The sequence below is a fragment of the Triturus cristatus genome, chromosome 7 (genome assembly GCF_964204655.1).
Source record: "Triturus cristatus chromosome 7, aTriCri1.1, whole genome shotgun sequence".
Classification (NCBI taxonomy): Eukaryota; Metazoa; Chordata; class Amphibia; order Caudata; family Salamandridae; genus Triturus; species Triturus cristatus.
Window position 1 is genome coordinate 1,150,691,214 of NC_140590.1, and position 22,535 is coordinate 1,150,713,748.

At 47.2% G+C, this 22,535-nt stretch overlaps 1 protein-coding gene across 1 annotated transcript in view; it reads right to left on the minus strand.

The window, feature by feature from the left end:
- CDC23 (cell division cycle 23) overlaps positions 1–21,267 on the minus strand; it is a 57,051-nt gene extending 35,784 nt beyond the window's left edge. Inside the window, exon 1 of the mRNA XM_085618379.1 lies at positions 21,122–21,267. Within this exon, the coding sequence (XP_085474505.1) occupies positions 21,122–21,228 (107 nt within the window). The 5' untranslated portion in view covers positions 21,229–21,267. The remainder of the gene's footprint in view (positions 1–21,121) is intronic.
- Between the last annotated feature and the right edge of the window lie 1,268 nt (positions 21,268–22,535).

A 22,535-nucleotide genomic window follows, 5' to 3' on the forward strand; every position in this document is an offset into this window, starting at 1 on the left:
AACAGGAAGATGTCTGACCTTATGTACGCACGGGGAGGCATTGTCTTAACTCAATTTTGTGCTGGAAGCTGTTGAGTAGGCCCACTTTTCCTGAAAATACTTTCCCAAGACGGAAGGTCCTTTTTTAGCCACAAAGAGTTTGCAGAACGTCTTCTTGCTTTTGAATTCGAACTCCAGATCACGAGTTTCTATGAATTCAATGTTATCACCAGTGTAGCTTTTACAATTACATTGAACTTTTCCAGGGTGGCACCAATTTTACTAACAAAATGTTGTTTCCAGACATTTTCATTAACAATAGTGAATGGGGATCCAGAATCGGAAACTATGTTCATAGGCACCCCCCCATTTTGATTTCACATATAGGTTTCTTGATCCTCATGGGGGCAAGCTCCAGAACATCATACTAAATTGAGTACACGTAGTTAATGTTGTCGGACTCTGAATCATCAGACTCCTCCGACTTTGAGTCGTATTCACCCTGGATGTATTTGACAGGCTTACTGTGTCTGGAGGATTTCCTTTGGCATACTTTAGCAAAATGCCCCATCAGGCCACATGTCGTGCACTTCTGAAATCTGTCCGGGCATTTTTTGAAATCAGCAAGGTGAAGCGAGGATCCACAGCGATAACATTTACGTTCCGTGTCTTCAACGTATTCTTGGTGTGCGTTCTCATAGCTGTGTTTTTTCTTGTAATCATCTTTCTTGTCCCTCTCGCTTGAATTCTGGCCTTCCTTGGATCTGATTTTGCTTGCATTGGAAGTGTTAACAGCTTTCACAACGTTAGGCTCATCAAGAACAGCTTTGGCACACCTGCCTGTAAGGTCTGCTTTTTTAACTAATGCTACCACTTCTTTCAATGGCAGAAACATATTAATCGATGCTCACATTTTTTCCCTGTTTTCTCCGTGAAAATTTGTAGCGGTCTACCGCAACACATACAATCTGTAAAAAATTAGCATCTAAATCATCCAAGGCATGTTGAAAAACAGTCACCCACCCTTACTTTCTTCTCAATCTGGTTGTAAGTTTTTAACCCACCTGGGCCAAGGCAATACAATAAAACTTTCTTTTTCTTTATAGGAGTGAAATCCTCATCGTCACATGTTTCTATATAATTGCAGAAATATTCCTTCCACTCCTTCCATGGCATGCATGGTTCACCTTTGAGTGGAAGAAAAGGTTGGGTTTGGGAGAGATTCAATGAACTCGGAGCACACATATTGTGTGGAGTAGATGTGAATACCACAGAAATGTGGGTGACCGGTGCTAAAATTATGCTGAATGCGCTTGCAGTGTGCACATCACTGTGAAATTGCCATCAGGTGTAAATTTATGTAAACAAAGTAGAAGGGTGTGCACATCACCGTGAGATGTGCTGAAAAAACATAAAGGATGAAGTGGAAACAGCATAAGTGTGTTTATCACTTGAAATTGGAACACACTTGAAGATAGCTAGGGCTGGCGTTTATTTGATGTTACACCATGCAATAAGGCAATGCTGAGAAGGCACGAAGAAATGTTGAGGCTGTGCCGATCAGCGAAGGAAACGCACTTTGCAGGGATGATTGCTGTGGTATGTGTGAAAACTTCTAGCAGGACATAAACGCACTGCGTGTTTACCACAAAGGGTGTGAAGAGCTGATCAAAGTGGGGCGGAGGCACTTTAAGTCTTATATGATTGGAATACCCTCACGTGAGGAAGCGGCTCGCCCCGAGTCCCGATAGACAATTGCACTTTTCAGCTTTGTGGCTCTCCCCATGGGTCCTTTAGTAGATCCTGTTGCGGTTGTTGCCGTGCGCTGATGGCGGGGGTGGGTGGGTTTTCCTGGGTTTGTAGGGTGTTCAGGGTGGGGTGTTCTTTTTGGGTTTATAGGCTTGTTTGGAAAAGCAGATGACGGACAGTGGGTCATCCAGGCCAGCTTCGACATCCTTCTGAGCCCCCATTGAATTCCGCCGCCCGACCCCAGGGTTGTGGGCTAAATGGCTGTGTAAGCGACTCATGGTGGGGGGACGGAGGGGTATGTCTCATTGATCTGGCTTGACATATAATGCTGACCGATTATGTAACGATTTACTGATTCCTGCAATAAAAATAATTTAAAAAAAAAAATGATTGGAATACCCTCAGTTGTGCGCATGACAAGAGTTCCAACAATTGACACAGCTGATTAGAGAGTTCAACATGCGCATGAGCGAGAATCCTCTGAGGAGGAATGAAGCGGTGGCGAAGAAAATGCTGCCCAGTTACGACGATTAACACAGCTGACAAAGTTCAGCTGAAGGAGTTCGTTATGCGCATGAGCAGGAATCCGCTGAGGAGGATTGAAGCGGTGGTGAATAAACACTGGTGCCCAATGACGTGTTCTGTGAGGGGAGGCGGGAACTTCTATTAAGGGAGTTTGAGGCGAGCTGCGCAGGCATTGGCGGTGTGAATGATATACGCTGATGGCAACGTGCTCACAAGTTGCGCCGATCTCGCTGTGAAAGATCTGTGTGGAGATTCAATGTTGAAGCGCGGTGTTCCGACGTTGCAGCAGAGGCAGTACAGGATCGCTGTGAGGAACACGCCGAAGTCACAGTCAGTCTTTACGCAGGTCAGAAGTTCAGGAATTCTTAGTGAAGACAGTCATGAATATGACCGGTCCTGCAAAAGCATCAGGATACCGCATGGGGGGCTGTTGGTGGAGTCTGCTCGTCGCCCCTTGTAATAACGAAGCGGAGGCGAAGGTGAGGGTTCAGGAAGCTTTATTCCATAATAGCCCCCTACATGAAGGTATCGTTCAGGAAACAGGCGGTATGAGAACGTTGGAACCGTTAAGGGTGACAGTGTCAGGGGAAGTTGGGATGTGGAACGTTGGGGACCAATAGGGAGGCAGGGACAATGAGTGGGTGCTCTCGCGCAGAAGACAATGGTGCACATGTTGTCATGCGCCAGGGTCTGGCGCGTGACCATAACAGTAAATACAACAGGGCACAACTTCAAGTGTGAAACTAAATGTGGATACCTGAAAGATAAATCACACTAGCTTTGAAAGAAATTATCATTACAAAAACACTTCAAAACGCTCACCTTCATGGTCGCAGGGTCAAAGTATATGCAAGCCTTTGAAAAAGTGGACGCCTAAAGAAATGTATAGTGCAGCAAAAACGGTATGAAATAAATAATTTGTGAGGCCTTTTCCTGGCACAGTCATAGCTAAGTATTCTGCGTGGATACTATTGTTTACTACATGCATTCTCGAGTCAGAATACTGGTGCATTCCATTTGAAACTTACTCTCAGGATAGAGAAGACGAGCAGTTAAGCCTTTCTCCAAGAAGTGTAGAAAGTTAGAAACTCAGTCTTAGTAAGGCATAGTTAATAAAAACTACATCTCATCATGGCCAGCCAGTGTTTTACGAAAGGGTTTTATAAACGGGTAACTGAACTGTTGAGTTAAAGATAAGATATGCATGAAAAGAGGAGGAGCTGGCACCACCTGGGGCATGGGATATTTCCATAAATGTTACGTTTTGGTGCTACGTTTCTTAAAACAATTGCCACTGCTATCCTATGCTGCTTTGTGTGTCAATTTTGGGATCTTTGGCGCTAGGCTTCCTGAAACAATTGTCATTGTTTCCCTCTTCTGCTTGGCGAGGCTCAACTGGGGGATCATAGGAAGCGCTTGGGTCCTGGGGTCTTGGCAGTAGTTCAAATCTTCAAAATATTATTTGCAAGGAAATCAACAGATACAGAAACTTTGCACCGAACTGATCCTAGACATTACTGAGTACCACACTGGTACCAAGGTAAGAATGAAACATATTACTCCCAAAAACCCACACTTCCCAAACTAGAAAAATTGTACCCTCTCACCCAGAAAGTCCTAGGAGATTTCAGTTTTTTTTTTTTTTGCTTTGGTATCCAATCACCCTTCTTCAGTTAGGAGCACCTCTCACAAAAACCCAAGTCCACCTACTAGTTTGAGGCCTGGTGTTGCAAGGACTAGTGATCCATGGAATTAGGGTGCTTTTTAGGTCTCGCCTAGGCAGCACGCATACGCTGCTCTAGGAGGACCTTTAGCAATCTGTCAGCTCCTTTTCAAGCACCCTCGTGCTTGTGCTGGCATCCACCTTGCAGGAGCGAGCACCGGCGCGCATTCTAATTGAAAACATATGGCTTTGGCGCCGCCGCTGCTCGCTACCGCAGGCAGAGGCCAGCACAAGCACGAGTGTGCTTTAAAACAGCTGCTGCTGGGGAGGAGCCAAGATGGCGACCGGGACGGCAGCGTAGACTCCCGGCTCCGTGAACCTCCGCATCCCGCACGGATATCCTGCCTGAGATCCTCAACCTGTGCTACGTGGTCGTGTTTCTGAGGGAGAGGGGCTCCCGACTGTGTGACTCCGAGGTTTCTAGCTGCGGTATCGCCGGAGAAAACTGCATCTGAACTTTGCGGCCCGTGCGGCCCTGGAGCCGGGACATCGAGTGGACGCCGTGGCCGGGTGGCAGTGCGACAACAGCGGCCGGTGGTGACTGGGTGGAGTCGGCCCACCGGAGCGGTGCCGAACTCGGCCTACATTTCGGCGTGGCCACTTCTACTGCCCAGCGTAGCGGACCGAGTGCATGACCGAGGGTGCAAACCTTAGATCCTCCGGTGACTGCCCCTGCCTTGCTGGTGAGCTGCCCGGCCGCCGTCCGTATCCTGCCCCGATCATTGCGGGCCGCCCCCGGATTTCTACGGGAGCTGGTCCGTGGTAGGGACGACTGTTGCCCGTGACCACGGATAGTTTTTTTGCCTGCCCCCAGAACCCGGTCACCCGCGACATGGACATCGCGACGCTTGTCCCGGGGTCCCGGCCCCGGTGAGGGTCGGGCATACTTGGCGGCCATCTTGGGGCGATGAAGCCTACCATCCTGTCCGCTGGGCCGCAGCGGGCCTGTGAGCGTACGACTTTTGGGAGTGTGGCGGCGAGATCACAGAGAGCTGCGCTGGGGTACGGCGACCTCCTCGAGGCTCTTGGTACTCTTCACTCCTCCTTGGTTCATGGTTTCGTGGTCTTGGGGAGTAAGCTCGATGGTGTGGCGTCGGAGTTGGGGCAGTGGCGGCCCGCCTGTCCGCACGAACACAGAGACTACCCACACTGCGCGCAGGAGGACGCTGTGGCGGCCACCCTCGAGGTTAGTACACAACTGCACGCTCCGGCCAGTATGCTACAGTGTGTTCGGCCTTCTGAGGGCCTGATCTGTCCCGGAGGCGTTGGACCTGAGTGGGATGTGGTGGCCTCATCCCGTACCTGCCCTCCTGCGACCCAGGGACAACTCCAGCACCTAATGTCTGCTTTGGCTGCTCCTGCCTTCCTGAACCTTGCGTGCAGTGCAGATCCTAGGCAGCACTGGGAAGCCTGTTTCTTCACGCGGCGGACTGTGTTAATGCTCAGAGACTTCCACCCCACCTGTGTGCGTCGCTTCTCGGTCGTTGTTGGACATGCCTCTGCCTAGGAACATTGGGTATGGTGCTGGGTCGAGGGGTCGGCATGGGCAGAATTCCAAAGAGTGGTCAGGGATAAGGCTGGCCCCTCGGGGGTGGTCGCCTAGTGGACGGGCGGGCTTAGGGGTGGCGTGCTCTCCTTACATGGCTACTGGCACAATAGGTGCATAATGCTCCCCATCGTGGTTTGAGAAGATTGTTTTTTGTGCTGTTCCTTGTTCACTTTAGGGGAACCTTACCGTGCGGGAGGGAGAAGCCGGGGGTCTGTTATGAAGGCCCTCCTCCAGTTTATAAATACTTTCTCTACCCCCCCCGTCTGGTGGGGGTCCTTTCCTACTTCTTTTTCCCTATTCTCCTATATTTCGGGTCTGGTTCCAGGGCGACAGGCACACTGCTGGGGGGGGGGCCGTACTCATCTGCAGAGGTGCAGGGTGGGGGGTTGGGGGAGGGGATTCTGTATTCTTTCATCTCTTTTTCCATGGCCTCCTTTTTCTTCTCTGATTCTTTTTGTTTTTCTTTTTCTGGGATCAGCGTGATACACCTCCTTTTGCTATGCCTCGTTGCCGTTCCATGTGTTCACAACTTCCGGGGTGTTCTTGGGGAGTTCTGGCGGGGGACTGCGGGCGCAACTGTATATTATGTTCTTCCCCATCCTGATGTTCTTGTGTTTGCGCCACTGACCTAATAGATTGCTGTAAATCGCTAACGTTCATCACTCCGCATATCCGTGATCGTTGTTTTAAAATTGCTTGTCACCTGATCCTTCTGCCTTGTTTCATCATAAAATGAAAACCTCTTTCTCCTGGTGCCCTACTTACGCTGTTCACAGTATTAGCAGTACGATTTTGCTCCCCGAAGTGCTGCCTGTGTTTATACTTGTTGTTTTGGCTCTGATTGCTTAGCGGCCGGCCCTGGGGGGTTGTAGGCCCATACTTGTTCTTATTTAACTGTCAATAAAGGTTTTCAAAAAAAACAAAAAAAAAAAAAAACAGCTGCTGCTTGTTTGCGTTCCAGCATTAGTCATTCACAGTGATTAAACACAGCGCTCTCTTTCTTTCGCTCTCTCTTTATTGTCGCAGGTCGCATGTCGCACAGAGACAGCAATTAATCTTACAATGTTTTTTGTAACGACAATTAACAATAGCCTCAATACAAGGCAGACACTACTGAGACATAAAATATCACATTATAAGTTTTCCCTCGTGCACGGCTCTCTCTCTCCGAAGTGTCCCATCACATTCCATTTTACTACATTGCATAAGGTTTGCATGTCACTTTCCTACTACCGGCAACTCAAGTAGTGGCAGTACTTTATCTGCTTTGATTTCAAAATGACAATCAACAATTGCTTCCATTTATGGAGGAAGGATACCATAGAGCCAACCACAGAGAAATTACCACCACCACGTCTACCGCCACGTCGGCCACCACGTCTACCGCCACGTCGTCCACCACCACCACCACCACCACTTCGTGCACCACCACCACCACTTCGTCCACCACCACCACCACTTCGTCCACCACCACCACCACTTCGTCCACCACCACCATCACCACCACGTCCAACACGTCCACCACCACGTCCAACACGTCCACCACCACGTCCAACACGTCCACCACCACGTCCAACACGTCCACCACCACGTCCAACACGTCCACCACCGCGTCCACCACCACGTCCAACACCACCACCACCACCACTTCGTCCACCACCACCACTTCGTCCACCACCACCATCACCACCACGTCCAACACGTCCACCACCACGTCCAACACCACCACGTCCAACACCACCACGTCCAACACCACCACGTCCAACACCACCACGTCCAACACCACCACCACGTCCACCACCACCACGTCCAACACCACCACCACGTCCAGCACCATGTCCACCACCATGTCCACCCCCACGTCCACCACCCCCACCACGTCCACCACCCCCACCACCACGTCCACCACCACGTCCATCACCACCACGTCCACCAACACATCCACCACCACCACCACCACATCCACCACCACCACGTCCTCCAGCAACACCACGTCCACCAGCACCACCACCATCACCACGTCCACCAGCACCACCACCACGTCCACCACCACGTCCACCACCACGTCCACCAGCGCCACCACATCCACCAGCACCACCAAGTCCACCAGCACCACCACATCCATCAGCACCACCACATCCATCAGCACCACCACATCCACCACGTCCACCACCACCACATCCTCCACCACGTCGTCCACCACCACTTCGTCCACTACGTCCACCACCATGTCCACCACTTTGTCCACCACGCCACTTCGTCCACCACGTCCACCACCACCACACCACGTCCACCACACCACGTCCACCACCACCACACCACGTCCACCACCACCACACCACGTCCACCACCACCACACCACGTCCACCACCACCACACCACGTCCACCACCACCACACCACGTCCACCACCACACCACGTCCACCACCACACCACGTCCACCACCACCACGTCCACCACCACCACCACCACGTCCACCACCGCCACCCGTGACAGGTAAAGTGTCACTGGAGGGCTGGGGTAATAGGAGTGTCAACCCCGTCTGTACATGGGACATTTAAGGATGCATTGGTTGCGAGAAGACAGGAATAGGGGCTAGAAGTATTACACCAGACCAAAGATACATTTTGAAAAGGCGCAATGTCACAGGGGCTCCTGTAAAAGCACTCACCGCATCTCTACCTCACAGTCGCATACCTGCATGAGCCACTCACTCAAAACAAGCATTGGCATAACCAATAGGTCTGGCCTTTGGGCACTTTAAGTGTTTAGCCATGCAACACGATGTTGTTGCACCAAGGATATTGTGCTGGATAACTAAACACTTATAAGGTCCCAAAGGCGAGATCTATTGGCTATGCCAATTCTTGTTTTGAAGTGGTCTAAATCTCAAAATATAATGGTTAGGTCTTCTATATTTTGTTAGAAAAACTTGTAGAGTGCACGTACACCGCAGGGTTTCTTGGCAGTGTGACAAAAAAGAAGGTAAAGGGGAGAGAGAGAGTCGAGGCTAATCAAAAGTTAGCTTAAACAGTCCGGTCTTCAAAAGCTTCCTGAACCTCAGGAAGTGAGGTCCAGCCGGAATGAGGAAGGGATAGAGTTCCATAAGATGGGTCCAGGAAAGAAAAGCTCCTGCCCTTGTTCTCGGTCAGTTGAACTGAGGGTTCCTCAACTAGTTGGCAAGAGAGGATCTGGGGGAACATGTCTCTTAATTCTGCTTGCTACAAAGGCTGGAGCCTAGTTATGAATGGATTTGTAAATAATACAAGCAGTTTTAAAAAGAGCTCTATGTTTGATGAGGGAGGAGCTAGTGAAGCTTCATGAAGGCAGGAGACATGTAGGTCTATGTAGTTTACATATTATCCTCGCTGCTCTATTTTGAATGAGTTGTAGTTTGCGTAAAGAAGACAGCCACACAGATAAACATTCTAATCAGGATCTGGTGTCCTAGGGCTAAGTCCAAATACTTCAATTTCGCCAGAACCTTAAGAGCTATGAAGAAATGAAGAGCGGACATGGGCGAATGGGGAGTAGCTGAGAAGCGACGTTTACGCTTGGTCTGCACGGATGAGAATGCTGACCGAGATCTGGAGACATGGGGGATACTGCTGGAGAAACTGCAGACAGCCAGGCAGTTAGGTGGGGACACGGATGCACTGTCTCAGACAGGGAATTTCCGAGGTACAAGCCGTAAACTATACCGCACACCCTGTCTAATCAGTTGCTACCAGCTAGGGTGAACGGATAGGTATAGGATGTGAGGTCGCCCGATTGACCTCAGTGGCAATGCAATGATCATCATTGAAACATGTTGGCAGTGGTGATAACCTCTATAAATCTAGGATAACCACACATAGGGAGAGGCGCCTGTGAGAAAGTGGCTCTGTATATACTGTTCCCAAATAGGTACAGTGTGTACAGAGTTCACAGTCCCGAGAGGTTTGGCAGAGGTTAAAGTTAGATATAACCTTACTCTCTAAAGTGGTAGCTTGGTCGAGCAGTAAGGCAGTATCAGAGGACAGTGTACAGCATTTGTTGTACACACCCAGTCAGCAAATGGTCTCACACACTTAAGAACTGAACTCTAGGCCAATGGTTTAATATATGGTTGTTTTATTTTAAAACCAACAATAGGTATCAAAATACGCTTTCTCAGAATGAGATGCTTTAGTTAAATACTTTTGCAATGTGCAATTGACTTTTGTAGGTAATAGTTACAGGTTGCTGCAATAGGCAACACAATTTCAAACACAATAATACATTGAGCTCAATGGGAATTTTAAGTTATGTGCACTTGATTACTTTCAGGATTACTTTTCTAACTCCAGGACTGGATCCTAGATTCAGACGTGGGACAGTTCTTGGAAACAAGTGAGTAAATTCAGTTAAGTTACTGTTGTGATTTTTAAACATTATTTTGCTATTTTAAAAGTTAACACTTAGAAACTTTTTCTGATCAAATTACCAATGTTATCCTATGGAAGGAAATTCACTTAGCAGGTAAGAGGGGTTAGGAGTACTTTTTCTAGGTCAGTGTTGGATCCTGGATCCAGCACTAGTGTACCACCTGTAAGCAGTTGAGAAACTGCGTTTAAGTTATACAGGCGCTTTTTAAAGAATATTTATAAGTTTGCAAAATCGACACTTAGAAGAAATTTTATAGAAAAACAGTCATTGGTTTCCTATGGGAGAAAATTCAAGTTACGGGTAAAGTATGTTCTCGTTACTTTTCTGGGCTCCTAGGCTCAGCACTGGGGCATCTATCTAAAACAGGTAAGTAATTACGTTTTCACAGTTGGTACGATTTTTAAAGAATATTTGTAGTTTGCAAGAATCGAAACTTAGAAGAAATTTCACAGAAAACCGTCAATGGTTTCCTATGGGAGAAAATTGAGTTAGTGGTAAGTACGGTTGTAAGTACTTTTCAGGGTCAGTGCTGGGCACCAAGATCCAGCACTGGGATCTCTCCTAATAGCAGGCGAGTATTTTCATTTTCGTTACTCGGTTGATTTTAGGTGAATATTTTAAAGTTTAGAAACTCCACACTTAGAAGAAATTTCAGAAGAAACCAGTCAACGTTACCCTATGGAAGAAAAGTGAGTTATCGGCTTATGGGTAAGTACTCGACTGGCAGAGTTAAGGTTCTGGGCATAGACTCAGGGGTCTCCCAGGGTCAGGTAAGTACAGATGTTACACCCTCAGCGGGACTGGGGCAGCCGGGTGCAGAGTGAGTTAGGCCCAATGTTATCCTATGGGAGGCAGGGGGGCCTTGGTTGGTGGCTGCTGACTAGCAGGCCACGCGGCTGTGGGAGCTGGGCTTCTGGTCACTTGCTCAGGGCAAATGGGGAAGTAGGTAGGAGTAGAAGTTGCACTGCCAGGGCCACTCGGGCGGCTGGGTGCAGGGTGCTTTTGAGCCTTCGGGCGCTCAATGGATTTCAATGGGAAAGCTCAAGGACGAACAAAGGCTGCAAGCTCGGGGACGAAGATTTTTCAGGTGCCACCATCACTTCGAGAGGTAAGTTGGGTAGTTGGAGGATAGGTAGGTACACAGGAGTCTGGCACAGGGGGCTTTAGGGCACCGGGGTGCCTTTTGATGTCGGGAAATCTTACCCTCGGTTGATCGCGGTTGGGGGGGTCCCTGGTTCTGAGGGTGCAGGCATCGTCAGGAGCGTCGAGGTGGGGTCACAGTCGCCGGGGGAACGTTCGAGGTCTTTGTCCACTCCGGCACAGGCCAGGCTTGGCGGGTGCAGAGGGTGCAGGGTTCGTGGTTCCGGGCTGATGCCAGGGGTTAGAAACTTGCTTTTAGAAGAGCCACTGCTCATGGGATTCCCAGATGCTCAGAGTCACAAGGTAGCCAGGTCTTCCGGGGTTTGTGAGGTTGCTGGCCACAGGAGGTGCCGGGATTTAGCAAGAGCAGGTTCGAGGGTCGACAGGCCGGTAGGGCTGGGGCCAAAGCAGTTGGTGTCTTACTCTTCTTAGCAGCTGCACGGCAGGTCTTCTTTCTTCTTGTTCTTCTTTGCTTTTTCGGAATCTGGAATCTGAGAAGGGAAGGTTCAGGGTGCCCCTAAATACTAGATTTAGGGGTGTTACAGGTAGGTAAAGGGCAGGGTGGATACACCCCCTATCCTGCCACTCTCCTGTGTGAGGGGGGCAGTAGCCTAGTCCTGATTGGGCAGGGCTTTCCATCTTCAAGATGGCGAGAGCCCGGAGATGTGCTTCACCTCGCCTCCCTCACCTGAGGGGTGGGGTTGACAGAGGCTGGCACATCCCCTGTCCTTACTTGGGGTTTCCGTCCAGTTTTCCCACCAGAGTGGGGGTCAGAACCGGTGGGGGCCAGTTGCTGGGTACAGCAAATGGCCTGGAGAAGCTCACAAAGGCGGCATGCCTTTGAAGCTTCCCCCTGCCCATCCTGGGGGAGAAGACCTAGCACCTCGCACAGGATGTGCATTGTTGCAGGCCCAGGAGAGCGGGGGCTCTCCACCCAGGGGTCTAGCAACATGTCTGCTGTGTGGCAGCCTCTCAGACAAGACGTGGATTGTAGGTTAGGTTTCAGGGGGCATCTCTAAGATGTCCTCTGCAGTGCTTTGTACATTAAATCCCACACTGGCATCCAAGCAGGTTTAATGTGCTGAGACGTTTGATACCAAACTTCTCAGTCTTCAGTGTTGCCATTATGGTGCTGTAGAGTTCGTGTTTGACGAGCTCCCAGCACCCTATACTTTTAAATGGCAGCACTGCACTTACAGTGCCCAGGAATGGACCTGGGTACTGTATGGGGCACAGGGCTCATGCTCCTGTACCCACACCACTGGCATAGGGCACCCAGCTAGAGGGGTGGCTGATGTATGTCAGGGCAGTGTAGGTTGTGGGCATGGCACACAGGGATGTGTGCCATGTCGACTCTGTGTTTTGTCTTGTACCCAGACACTCAGCTTGCAAGGGCAGTGTGTTTGTGTTAGGGTACAGGGCCTCTAAGGGTGGCACAATAAGTGCTGCAGCCCTTAGAGGCCTTCCCTGGTCACAAGGCCCTGGGTACCTAGGGTACCATTTACCAGGCGCTGACATGTGGCCAGGGCTTGCCGATTTGGGGTTTTTAGGGAAGGAACATAGGCCCTGGGCACCAGATTGGTAGGAGCCCAGGGCACACTCAGTCAAAGTACAGTCGGCAATTCAGCAAAAAGTAGGGGCATACCATGCAAGAAAGATGGCACTTTCTCACAGCGCCTCATGGCGTGGCCTCGTTAACCTGTACCAAGTGTACTATGGATCCATCCAGAGGCTGGGGCGGGATGAACACAGATGTGTGATTGAGTCAGGCTATGTTACTTAGGGATATAAATGATGCACTGCTCTGTCAAGTTCAAGAAAATCTTTAGCCAACCATGTACTGATCATAAAAGCACATAAGAAAAAATTTCCAAATTCATAATCAGTTATAAAAGAAAGCATCAGGCACAGTCATTTGCAAAACAATTTGCTCTAAAAACAAAAAAAACACAATAGATGCTTACATTGCATAAGATTTCCTCATTTTTATAGCAGCTACAATATAACTAAGTGTTGCGTGGCAGATTTCTGGGGTGGCCAAGGATTAGACTTAGTCTTAGCTGTGTCAAATAAAATCTATGCTGCTGGTTGCTTATCCAAGATAAGTAGGAATTAGTTCCAGGAACAGTAATAATTTGCATATAATTAATGATAGCACTGGAAGTAAGATTTTACAATTCTGTTTTCTTCTCTATAGGAAGCAAAAATCCCTTTGATCCTTCCGTTAGTCTGAGGGCCTATGCCTTCCGGGGTGTTAAAGAGTACACTCGGACCTAGATTGTGAAAACCCTTCATTACATAGGCCAACCATGGAATGGCATTCATGTTGTCAAGGTTCAGACAGTTCCTCAAAACTTCCCATAATTTAACCCATAATAATAAAGGGACTATGCCAATAAAATCTTCTAAAAATTCTATCCCTAATTCTGCAAAAATTATAACACTTTGGGTCGTTTTAGGTAATGCTAAAAGTCTATATAAAAACTTTTTTCTACTATCTGTAACTTTCTTGCAACAAAAGAACTTAACTCCTGCCCCATAGGAGCCAAGAGATAAACACTTGCTTTTATACAGCTGGATCATCTCTCTGATCGCTTTTTGCCCAACTTCTTTAGCAAACCTCCAGATCGCTTCACCAGCTACCTTCATCTTTTGCGATCTCTGACACTGCACAACTGTCAATTGCTGCCAAGGTTTTAACAGTTATGGTTTACTTGATTTATGTACTATTGTTCCTTGTTCATCTTAATGGGGATCTGTAGCACTTCCAGGATCTTCAGATGCATTCTATAATGTTATTTGGGGTCCGCACTCCAGATAGTTCCTGGGACATTGTAAATTCAGGGTTGGTGCTTAACCCCACGAACTACAACTTCATTTGTCATCCGTTCTGCACAATGCGTATCTTGCATGTGATCAAAATGTTTACTGCTGGCTGTATATACCCCGAAATAAAAACAAGTTAAAAAAATTAAAAAGAGCTATGAAGAGATTTCAAATAGATACAGAAAAGGGGTGATCTCCAGCAACAGAACAGGACCCCACACTAGGAAGGAGGGGGCTGGGGGTATGGAAGCTGAAGGAAGACTGTCTTAAGAAGGAGGTGGAATGCATGGATCTTACATGCACAAGATGGGCAAGAGCAGGCTTTTTGGAGGGTAAAAGACATGGTTTGCCTGGACTTTAAACATCAGGCGACACAGAAAAAAAACTAATAGATGGAAAAAGTAGGTAGGTAGACTGGAGAAGATGGCATCACCAGCAAGCCCAAATGACATTTTAAATTAACATGTAAAAGAGGAAAGGATGCAGAAGGGTTCACCCGTAGAAGCATAACGTTTAAAGGGATGCCCGCTCATAAAACTTTGTGACAATACGCAACAGTGGTTGTCAAAGATTCATCTACTACTGGCAGAGAGAGCACATACTGGACAACAAACCAGAATTTTTCGAACAGAGCGAGTACAGAATACAATCAGATGCACAAATGTTATCTTCTGTGGGTCCAAATTGTTAACGTTCCCTCAATTACACACCAATTGTGCAAAGACAAAGTAAATCTTTTGGTAAAGTTAAGCAGTAATAACAAAATATGAAATATGCGTTTGCGTACCCAACAAGACCACAACAAATTGTGGTTCATTTTGGACTGGAACAAAATGAACTGGAATTTGCCCTTTTTATTGAGTGGAGGAGGCTGGGGTGGGGTTAACCTTTACCAATTTGCATTTAAATGCAAAATAAACAGATAGTATCAATTATGCTAGAAGGAAAGAAACAAAGCCAATAGGCATGCAGGTTTAGAAGGCAGCAACACATCTACTTTTCAGTCCCGCACCCTGTAATAAGGAAAACAGCAAATCATTACTTGCGGAGATAAGCTATCACGCTGCTTGAAGGCAAGCTAAGGAAACCCCACTATGGCATCTGTGATGAAGCATCCAAGTTGCCATCAGAGAATAGACACCAAAGGGCTTTCAATTGATGAGGCCTGGGTTCGAGTCACAACACATGTACATTTCACAGAGCTCTGGTGAACTAATTTACCAGACTGATGGGAGATTCCTAATGCAAATAAACTCTTAAGGACTAGCTTGTTGATTCAGCCCTCAGCAAATGGTAACCACTACAACATCTTAACATACAATGTGGTGACAACTGTTTTCGAGTATATGAAGCACATAAGGGGGTAATTTTTTTGGGGGGCAGAGGTGTTGCACTGACTATGAGGATGGAGGGTATTTTTACAGTTGAAACAACTTTTCATAACATGTCTTATAATTTCATAATTTCAATTAAGGTTTATGATATTTCATGATTTGTTGGGGGTTTGGTTGGTGGACACACCCATGTGGGTTGTCCCTCGCTTTCATGAAGGAGACAACATGCTTTTGATTGCTTTGGATCAGGCACACTTGTACATGAATTCTTAATAAACTGTATCGAACGGCTGAAGGTTAGGAACATTTTAATGAAATGGGAAGATCATCACAGTAACAATGAGTCACAGGGCTTTGTAATATCTCAGCAGGCACCAAACACCACCTTGGTGCAGAGGAAAATACCATCTTGTTAAAGAAACAAGTCAGACAAATCTCTCACTTTTCTTTAACTATGGGAGGTGTGACAATATGGATCAGAATGGAGACAGAAAATGCTATTTAAAGCATCCAAATGGATTTCAGACACACAGCCAAACCTTAATGGCAGACATACCTGCATAGGCAATCTGTTAGCCCCCAACATAAAAACAATATTCTTTTCTTGAGATCATGAAACAATGTCATTCATGGTGACTTGAATTGGTGTGGGGTGACATGAAACGTGATAGAACCGAAAGGTGACAGGTCTAGATCAAGAACTGGGAACGAGATTGTTAACTTCAAACTCCCTACCGAGAATAATTGCTGATGGCAACAACTGAATCTTGCGTTTAGGGAGTACACATTGCCCTCCTCTGTACACCATTCACATATCAGAATTGAGGCAAGCCTTGAGAAAACTGAAGTTCACATTACAATGGAGGAGTAGTATTTGGGGATGACCACATCGGCCTACGTGCCTGCACTAGGAATATCTAGATGATGTGGACAGATTGTCAGGATGCCAACGTGATACTGCAAGACTTTTACATCTCTAAGGGCACAGTAATAAACTATAAAACTTATTATTTTAAAGTAAAAACTATTGACACTGGTGGCATATGAATCTTTTCAAGTGCAGGGGAAGGTAGAACATTTGAGGTCGTGCAGGCACTTAAGAACAAACTGCTTAAACTTGATAAAAAAAACAGTAAAGAGCTCGAATCCCGACACACAAAAGAGATGGAAACAACACTGTCAGACACAAAAGTGGAATGCTCTACTTCGAAGAATGCAAAGGATCCCAAACATGTCAGGAAAGGGCTCCAAGCCTTTTAATGCTTGACTATGGTCAAAAATTCCGCCATCAATGCCCTCTCATTGTCCACAGACATAAAGGGCGCAAGAGCTCTCCTTTCAACGGCGTAATGATGCAAAGATGCCCACAGAACATAAACAGCCACCCTAGTCTGGCGCCAGTGCTGATCACCCGCTCATCCGTTCCTAAAGAAATGCAGAGGTGGCACATTTGTCCATGTACAGACAGCAGACCTTTTGGAATTCAGGAAGGAGGAAAAGTTTTGGTTCTTTTCGAACAGATAATGCAGTATCAAATGGACTAATAACCAGAAGCAAATTCTCACACAAGGAGAATAAGGACATCAGATGACACCACATCCTAAAGCTAGAACCTATCTCCCAAAAATGAAGGTAGGCAGAATCATGTGAAACTATATCTCACTCTACTACAGGCTTAAGTGCAGCTACATGATCGCAGGACATGATAAGCACTATCCACTACTCATCATGCATGACATCTTAACACTTCTCCTTAGGCCACACTTACACAACATGCCTTCCAACAAGACAGTGACCTAATGCTCAAGCATTATAACCCATATTTCTCTTCTCTCCCCCAACATGTTGAAGCACTGCAACTAATTCAAAGATAAGAGCACCACTGTTCATCACACACATAAAACACTTCACATACATCCCACAACCAATATCCTTCCAGCCAAGCATCCATATATGATGTAACAAGCTCCTGTCCACTGATGCACTTTGGCACCTCATCAGGCGTTTGACCCACAATTTAAATGCTACTATAATACAACAGTGATATGAAACTGGTTGCAATTGTAATCCTATGCTAAATGTTTGTGCTAAACTATAATGCTTGTTTACCTTTGGTCTATCCGTGTTTTTTTTGCTTTTCTAAATCTAGTGTATTAGAAGGCCTCAGAGGCACTAGAGATAGTTACACTCACTACCAATTAATACTGCAGGGCTACCAGACACTAGGGATAACTTGACTCCCAGACAAAATATGTGCAACTTTCTCAAGCATGAGACAGCTGCACTCCGGGTTGCTGCACTTACACATTATCTATGGCAATTTTCGAACTCTAAGGCCTTGATGGAATACAGTTGCTTTGGTTTTGTTTAAATCTGTTATTCTTTTACAGGCAAATGCTTGAAAAAAACAGATAAAATCACAGGTAATGGGCATTTCACTGCAAAACACAGTTGCCACATATACAATCGTCATATAATGTACAGTGTTTCCATTACAATGTAGCGAACATTCCAAGGCCGATCTTATCCATACAAGGGATGGTGCGTAATCACATTTATATTAAGTTTGCCTTGATTGGGGGTGTGCATCCGTAGATGTCACTAGTAGAGCAGATGGCTTCCTTACGTTTCAAGTGTGAGATACCCGTTCCATCACTTACCTGCAAGTAATGGGGTGGAGGTGGTTGGACAAACAAAAATAACTAGGAGAAACTTTGCACAGCTGAGGTGTTGACTGGCCAACGCCCGTGTTAATCGCAAACACAATGCGCACATTTGCAGCCCCAAGCTTCAGGAAGAGGATGCAGTGAGTTGGGGCGAGCACTTTGTCCATCCACTGCATGTCTACTTCAAGTGCGCAAGCGTGGGTCAGGGTCTTGCCGCACACAGTTCCACCAGGTAGGGAGTGGTGGGAGCAAGCGCATCTTGTGGCAGTTCGCCCTGAAAGCCATGCAGGATAGCATACCAATTCACAGATATGGGGATTTTGCGGAGGCCTTGCCCACACTAGTAGCTACTCTACCAGGCCTTTGAGGTTGAGGGGGGGGGTTGGGGGGGTGTTGGACGACTTCCATTTTTTCGTGATCAGGCATTTGGCCACTTAGAAGCCTAGGTCTGGGGTAGGCCTAGGTCTGGGGTAGAGGTGGAATAGAAACTCCTCCCAGGTGTGCGTTAGGCTGGGGCCAGTCCAGGCAGTTATGGCGGTGCTAACCAAGCGCCAGTAGGCATGTGGGGTTGGGCAGGCCCACAGCATGTGAAGGAGGTCGGCATCAGTGGCACTACACCTGGGGAAGATAGTGTTAATGCGGTGAAAGAATCTTTTTATTTCGAAAGGAGTGAAGTATGCTCTTTGTATTATGTAATGCTGGATGAGGCGGAATCGGCCATTACGGGGAATGTATGTGGTACTACCCAGTACCTCAGCCCATTCCTTATCGGTGAAGGGGCGATGTCCGTCTGCCTCCCAGTTTTGCCTCAAGGGTGTTAGTGTCACCTCTGTGTGCTGGCATAGTGAAGCAGCGAACCATTTAGTGAGATGTCTTCCCCTCCCCATGAGCCGTAAATACTCTATGGTTAAATGTGTTGTGTGTTCCGCAGCCATGTCCCTTCATGTGCTACTCAGGGCGTCAAACAGGGAGTTGTACAGTAGAAATTGACCAGGGCAGACCACTAGTTTCTGTCAGTGTGTCATAAGGCAGTAGGGTACCATCTTGGTATAAATCACCCAGTGTGTGAATTCCCGCCTCTAGCCAGCCCGTCAGGTCAGCAGATGAGGTTACAGAGTCACCCATCGCGTGCCCCACTGGGGCAGTGCTGGTGCATATGGCAGCGTCGAACGCGTAATATATATACTTCTGCTGTAACATTGGAATGCTACTCCAACAAGTAGAGGCTCACGTAGTCTGCATTTGGGACAAGGGTGTAATAGCCGGAGTACTAATGCAGTCGACCAGGATGGGGAGAGAGCGGTAGTTTCATGTAGCTGGAGTCCCGCCAACCACTTCGCTGCCCATTGCAACTGTGAGGCAAGATAGTATTGCTCCATATTAGGCATCAATCAATCAGCCCCCATCAGTTGGTAGGTAAAGTTTAGTAAGGGCTATGCGTCATTGGGGATTATTACATATGAATTCTCTGACTGCCTGTTCAAACGTGCGAAAAAGGGAGGGCGAGATGTAAAGAGGCAGATAATGGAAGCGTGCGCAAGAAAGACATCTGGGACCGGAGAGAAGTGATCGCCTTCCCCAGGTTGCCGTCCAGTGGGTCTCCTTGATGATGATACATTCTGATTCCTAGATAACAGAAGGAGTCAGGATGCCACTTGATGAGACTACCGTTGAGAGCGGGAGCAGGACCAGAGCACGAAAGGATAAAGACACGATTTGCTCCAATTAACCCGCAATCCAGAAAGGTCTGTGAAGTCGCGGAGTATTTGGGCCACAGTAGCTGGGATCGATTACACATCTCTAAGATATACCAAGAAATTGTCTGCTTATAGCAAGACAATGTGTGTGACGTTTTCCAGTGGGATACCCCAATCCACACCCTGCTCCTGTACCGCAGACAGACGTGGCTCAACAGCCAAAGAGAAAAGCAGCAGGGACAGCGGGCATCCCTGACAGTTTCTGCAACAAACCGATATGGGGGCGGAGATGTAGGGGCCAGTTTTCACCCCAGCCGTCGGCAATGTCTATAACAAGCGGAGGAATCTGCCTCCGATGCCGTATCCGGTCAGGGCAGCAAAAAGAAAGTCCCACTCCAGGAAGTCGAAGGTTTTCTCAAGCTTGAGTATCGCACCATATAAATTATGCTACCATGGGCCACGTTATATATCAAGTGCAATAAATAGTACCCATTATGAGATTCTGGGGAATAGCATGCAGCTTTTGGAGTTTAATGCACCATACTCTACATGGTTGAGTAAATACTGTACTTTTCCTGGCAGCTTTGACCTGCTGAAATGTAACAAAGGGTGAGATATTTAACGCACCTGGTAATTACAGCGTGCTGCAAATACCACCCAACTCGGAATTCCAGTCACTGCACAAATGGTTTGCACAGGGGTCTGAAAATTCTTACCAACTCATAATCAGGGCAGTAGCCTGCAGCACTCTCAAATTTTAAAAAAACTGACAGGTGCAACATTTTATTAGCATACTTGACAACCTCACCAGACGAGGTGTCAGAGACACTGACATAAATGACAACACAGGAACTGAAATCGTTTAAATAGCAAAATAATCAGAATGATAGTAAAATTAAAATAATAACACTAATGGTTGACAAACATTTTGAAGCAGCACTCTAATGTGCCAAAAGAAGAAATGTCTTCTCATCAAATAAAGGAATCTGTAGGGGAGCTCTCCAGAAGTTGTTATTGCTTACAGGGGCTCCTGCATCTCCCAGGACCCTCTCTGCAGAAAGCAGACCTGTCAACAGAGGTGCACTCCCCCCCCCCCCCCCCCTCACCTCTGTTGACAGCTCTGTAAAATGGGGGGGGGGTAGAGGGCAGGATCCAGAGCATCATACCAGAGGTTACATTAAGGCTGCTATGAGGTGAGCCAATCAGACCCTCAAACAAGTGACTCTCACTCTCAACGAGTGAGACTTGAAGTCTTTCGGAATTCAAAAAGGGATTTATGTAATGACATTTTACGGTCTTAAAAGCTGTTTGTTCAGACATTAAAATACCACACGCAAACACACTCCAAATGGTAACAAACTAAACATTTGGAAGTGCTGGTCTCCGATCAACAGGCGGGAATAAACTCCGCCATTCACACTATGCAGTGCTTCTCCTGTCCGCAACTGTCCCCACCCAAATGTGCCTTTCTTTTGCATCCCTTGCTCCCTGCAATCCCTGGTGCCCCTCCGGTGCACTCTGCTCACCACTTGCCCCCGTGCAGCAGCCCCCGTTCCCGGCAGGCGGCGCTAGCGGTTAGCAGCTCTCTCTTGATCGCCCGTAGATCACTGAACAACCCACCCGCGACCGCCATGATTGTAGAATACCGGCTCAGCAAATCAGCATTTCCGATGCTCACAGCGCCCACTATCCAACCTCGCGCTCCCTGATTGGACAGAAACCTTGGACAAGGAGTATTCGCCAATCAGAGTTCAGGTGCTTTAGACAAGACCACAAATGCCGTGACTCTGATTGGCCAAGAATGAAAGGGAGGCGGGAAATTCGAATAGCCTATAATACTTGAGAGGGAGGAAATGTGTGGACTATACGATCTGTCAGAGAAAGTTTAGTCCTGAGCAATTATCGTCAGAGAAAGAAGTCTGTTCAGAGATGTATGTCAGCACCAGACGAGTTACTTGCGGATCAAAAACTAAACTAGGTTTGTCCAGTGTACTACCAAAGCGATACCTTCGGGTCTAGCCAGCGCTATATAAAACTCATCAAATAAATAAAGCAGTAGCATAAAATAATACTTATTTAGCATATTGCCAACTCTTAGTTGTTTTATTATTTTGTTTTTAGAACTGGGTTTTGACAACGTCACCTTCAATGTAGTATGTCATATGCTATTCATTCATTGTAGTGTGTCACATGTTATTTATCCATCGCCTGTTCCTTTAATTATCCTTATTCCATCATTGGAATCCTAACTTCCTTTTTATTCCAAGTTCTGTTCCCCACGACAGTTGCGGTTTGACCTTACATCTGTCAGGACCTCTGCCGTGGGCTCCCTACCTTGTAACTTGAAGAATAAATCCTTCTACCCAAACCAAGACGAAGTGGTCTGAAAATCGTTTATTATTTCCGATACGTTGTACTACAATTTGGTACCAGGAGTGGGGTTGCCGTTTCGAAAAATCAAACTGGATCGGATTTCCTGGAGCCCACCAGTTTCTACCTTTTGGTCTCGGCCCATCAGAACTGCTGTTCCTTAAGGTGGATCAGGCGCTTTCTTAAAATAAAGGACATATTTATATATTTTGCAACGATATTGCCAAGATCTCATCCTCATTGATATTCATGCGCGCACTCAACCTTCAAACGTCAACTCTTCATATCACCTTTGTGCCGTCATCCTGGATCCCTCACGCTCATAAGATCCAGTCTCTTCTTCCCTTCCTTCGGAAGTTGAGAGCGAAGCTGGCAGAGGATTGTGGGATTTGTGCCGACGTCACCATGCAGAACGAAAGGGTTTGAGCTAGCGCACCAACACGGAACACAGAGGATTATGGGAACGTGCTACGCTGTACGTTCAGCGGCCATTTTGGTTAAGTCGGGAAGTTATTTCCTGTAACTTCCGACTTTGTCTCCTCAATTTCGTCAATTTTGAAACAATCGTGT